This window comes from Orbicella faveolata, unplaced genomic scaffold (genome assembly GCF_042242905.1).
Source record: "Orbicella faveolata isolate gen_17 unplaced genomic scaffold, um_ofav_v1 contig_24, whole genome shotgun sequence".
Taxonomy (NCBI): Eukaryota; Metazoa; Cnidaria; class Anthozoa; order Scleractinia; family Merulinidae; genus Orbicella; species Orbicella faveolata.
This window is the reverse complement of record NW_028301552.1, coordinates 28,024,738-28,029,171: the sequence shown is the minus strand read 5'-3', so window position 1 is coordinate 28,029,171 and position 4,434 is coordinate 28,024,738. Positions and strand designations below refer to the sequence as shown.

General features: G+C 39.8%; 1 protein-coding gene across 1 annotated transcript; it reads right to left on the bottom strand.

The window, feature by feature from the left end:
• Window positions 1–412: 412 nt before the first annotated feature.
• Window positions 413–1,658, bottom strand: LOC110065431 (adenosine receptor A3-like). Its single transcript, XM_020772566.2, has one exon. It carries the CDS (start codon window positions 1,549–1,551, stop codon window positions 601–603), a length of 951 nt encoding a protein of 316 aa, XP_020628225.2. The 5' UTR covers window positions 1,552–1,658; the 3' UTR covers window positions 413–600.
• Between the last annotated feature and the right edge of the window lie 2,776 nt (window positions 1,659–4,434).

The following is a 4,434-nucleotide window of genomic DNA, read 5'->3' as shown; positions in this document are numbered from 1 at the left end:
GCGATCCATGCCGCTAGCCACGTTGACAATGAAAAAAGAGTTGCATGGTTTTCTACTTCTATGCATGCGTGTAGTTCAGTTACTATAGTTATGGGGCTCCGCTTTGCGGCCATACTGGCCGCCGGAGCTCTGCTACTAAAGGTATCTTGAATTTCAGGGCTGAGAGAATTTAATAAGTTAGGGTCTTGAAAACCAAGTGAAAATTTCCTTACATTCAATCCTACAGTAGGGCAAAAGGAAGTAATTCTTGGTTATAATATTATACCTTTATGCGTCAACACGAAAGAAAATGCAGAGGATATAAGAGCTAATAGCTGGGGTTTGTCCCTCATTCTTGGTTGCTCTCATCATTTGCTCTCATAAAGCATGCGCTGTTTAAATCAATAAGAGCGCTTGTTATTTTGACACTTTATTGAAAACGGGTCAGGGAAGAATGAGAGTTGTGGAGTACAGTTGCGAGTTCCGAGTTAAAATACAGGTAAAAATTACAATAATAAAGTTGATATTAACCTAAAATCTACTTCCACTGGGTAGTTTGATTCTAATATTTAGAGCAAGATCAGCTTTTCATGCTAATCACTAGAATTGAATTATGTGTGTTTAGTAAGAGATGCTGGTGCGACGTAAATGTAATGTGCTTGAAAAAGAAACAAGCTTAATACTCGTTGGAATATCGGTCAACGGATAAAGCTCTCGGCGTCTAGCGAGACTGCATTTACATCTGGCTAGGATCTGATAGAGCGCATGTCTGTAACTTTGCATTCTTAGGCAATAAATGACAAGATTAATAAAAGAGTTAGCGAACTGCAGGAGCTTAATTCCGAAAACAACTACAGCGGGAACTTTCTTACACGGCACGCAAGTGTTTAACACTATTACCAACAGTTGGAATGGCAACCATGTCAACACAAATGCGCCCGTTATCAAAAACAATGTCTTAGAGAACCTGGCCTCGCACTTCGCCGCTCTAACTCCCCATGGTCGAGAGGCGTGCTTTTTCCAAATAACTGCATATGAAGTGCAATATATCAACAGAGGGGTCGATAAGCTAATGATCATAATAACAACAAAGTGTTGAATTTCTATGACGGAAAATCCGAGCAACACTCGCGTTGAAGTCACAACAAGAGAGAGGATCCATGGCGTAATTATGGCAATGGTGTAGCAATGCGAAGAGAGCTGACGATGACGAAGCGGTCGAATGATAGCGTGCAGTCGCTCAAGAGAAATAAATGCTAAGGTGAAAATTGAAGAAAACCCTGTAAACATATCCACGCAATCAAATACCAGTCGTGACACAAGTGCTTCCTCAGAGATGACTGTCATCATATAGATCGGTATTGCAAATAATCCAACCGAAAGATCAGCTACTGCCAAATCGATTAACAAGTAATAAGAACGCCGGCGAAGTCTTCGCTTGACAAACACTGAAATGGACAGTGAGTTACCAAAGATGATTATACACGCTGTAGATGCAAAGCATACACTCCAGAACAGGTTCCATCTGTTGTAGTCCATGATGACTGGTCTCTGTAACGACGAACAAACCATACTTCCATTTATACATTAACATATTTAACTTTCAGTGAAAATAGACATGACAAAGTCAACGAGAACTATACATAGGTTTTACGTTAAGTGAACAAAAAATTAAAAAAAAACAATTGGTGTATTTAACTTAGGAAATAAATCTGAAGTTTTAGCTTCATCAGATGCAAGACATAACTTTTACTCTTTTACGACGTTTTAATATGCCCGGCAAGGTTCTCCATTTATAATAGGGAACGTTTATGATATCCTAGCTTACGTTTTGCTGACATCACAGTGGCGGCCGGATAAGGTTCTCGTCTACATATGCAGATCTATGTAGGTCAAAGGATGAGTTACGTTCAGGTTTTTGGTAACTGAATAATTCTTGCACTAGAAGAAGTAAACTATAGATTTAGGGCAGCCTAAAAGCGTAGCTCCTGGGCCGGGTTGTTCAGAGCCCAATTAAGCTAACCCAGGATAAGCAAGAATTTTGATTTGAGTTTTGTAACTTTGCGGTAAGGTTTTCTGTATATTGTTCGGCCTTCTGTTTTGAGTTTTAATAATCACAATATTTACAAAACAAAGCAGCGAAAAACATTTGTATAGAAGAAAAAGTTGTAATTCGGTTGACTTTTAATCCTGGGTTAGCGTTAACCAGCTTCCGAACAACCCGGCCCTGTTTTCAACAAGTTAACCTGACACGAGCCCGCGATCCAATCGAAAACAAGCACTTGGTCATTTCAAAAAAAAAAAAAAAAACATGACCTCGATGAGCTCTAAACTTGAGGCCGCGCTGTGGTCACGTGATACTGGTCAGCGGATACCTTGTTTTTCGATTGGATCTTGGCTGTAATCAGGGCCGAGTTGTTCGGAGATTGGGTTAACGCTAACCCAGAATTAAAAGTTAACCGAATTATTTATCTTCTATACAAGTGTTGGTGTAGTTTGAGATGACTCAAAATCAAAACAGATGGCCAAAAATAAAAACAGGAAACTTCACTGCAAAATTACAAAACTCAAATCAAAATTCTCAGTTCTCAAATTCTCAAACTTCTCAATCAAAATTGGGTTAGCTTAATCAGGCTTTAAACAAAGCGATTGAAAAACCACTAAGGTTGTTTTCTACTAGAACAATTTTGGCTCGATAAAGTCGGAAAAGTCCGGAAATGCAGTGAAAACGGCTCGTCCTGAGTTTAGCGAGATAAAAATGTAAGGTGTTTTCACCAGAAGAAACAAGCAATTTTCTCGCCAATATGACCGGAAAATCACGCCAAATTATACTACCTCGCGAGATAGTATAACTTTTCCTGGTAAGTGCCGCAGCCAATCACATTCTGCATAGTGACAGACGCCTACCAAAGAATCTGGCAATAGTATTTACCAGACGCTCATATCGCAGTTCAATGTGCGAAACTGAACTTTTAAAACGGTAGACAAGATCAACAGTACTTCTCATTTATTTCAGTTTACCATTCCAACGGTCCCGTTAGCTTCGCCAGTTCCTCGGCCAGGACCCTACCTATGACACGGCGTTGCCGTGCAGAACGAGTTCCTGCATTACAACCGTTTCTTCGCATCTTCCAAATTTCTGGGGACATTAACCGCATCGTCGAGAAGAAATGCCTTCCCCTTCATATAAATATAGCTAGAAAAGCGTTTCCTCTCTCAGCCATTTTTGAAAGTTGCGCGTAATTTAAATCTTTTGGGTTAAATTTCCAGTGAAAACAGCATGCACCTTTAACTAGCACATTTTGGTCTGTAAACAAACACCTAGAAAGAATGTTCAGCTAGTTAATCGGCCTGGTGAAAACGCAGCCTGAAACCTAAATCTTGGAGAGTATGTTTATATATTAATCATCTGTCATATCTCAGATTCTGGCTTAATTTCAATGGTTACGATTTTTATTTCTGATGGCGTGACAGTGAAAACCAGGAATTGACTCGCGATGTGGAGGGTTCGGACCTTGCTCAGGGAGGTATGTTTATTTATTTATTTATTTATTTATTTATTTGTTTTTACTTTTTTTATTCATTTATTTATTTGCATTTCCTGCCAGAAAACTAGCAAATGAAAACACCGTGCACCTTGCCGTGACCAGTGAACTGTTGATCATGCTGATTTCTCTAATATGTTCACGTCACCGACCCGTTCATCTTTTCATCTTTGCAACAATCGTGCTGTTGTACATTTGATACTACAGTGCGGGTGCCTGGTCTTGTCTCTTTGGCTTAGGCGAGTGTCTACCTGAGAATGCGATTTTCAGGGGAAAACAATGGAGGGGGGTGAATAGGGGTATGCAAATCCGCCGATCCGTGCCTTTTTTCGCCAAATCCCTCGATCCGCCTGGTAATGTGAATGCCATTGGTAATTTCGCAAAAAATAGTACAGAAGGCAACATGCTTGATGACTGTAACACAGTACAATTCCAATAACAGTCTCACACCTGAGTTTAAATGAACTTCGTTCGAGAAAAGAAATAATTTGGATGAATTCATTGACATACCGACCAAGGCTGAAGAAAGATCTATGATCCAATTTTCGTTTTAGACCCAAGATCCAAACATCAAGACAGGTACAATTCAGAATCCGCGCCGAAATTCACAGCTGATCCACGATCCACTGTATTTTCAAAATCCGCGAATCCGCTCGATTTACCGCAAAAATCCACAATCCATGCTCTTTTTAAGGTCAAATCCGTCGATCCGAAAACCTGTTAACCCCCCTCCAAATGCCAGCAATGGTCAAAACCGACAATTTAGATTAAAAGCACCAAATTTCGGTAAAATACCCTTTGAAAGCGTGGCTGCCATAGAAACATCAAGTTACAAAACGTAACAGTGGACGTCTCTTTTTTTTTTTTTTTAAGGAAAGTCACAAGGTTGACCATAGCGTAAAAGTAGAAA

What these genes read in the sequence shown, in the direction of transcription:
- LOC110065431 (XM_020772566.2), bottom strand. Translation starts at nt 1,551, where the DNA reads ATGGTTTGTTCGTCGTTACAGAGACCAGTCATCATGGACTACAACAGA.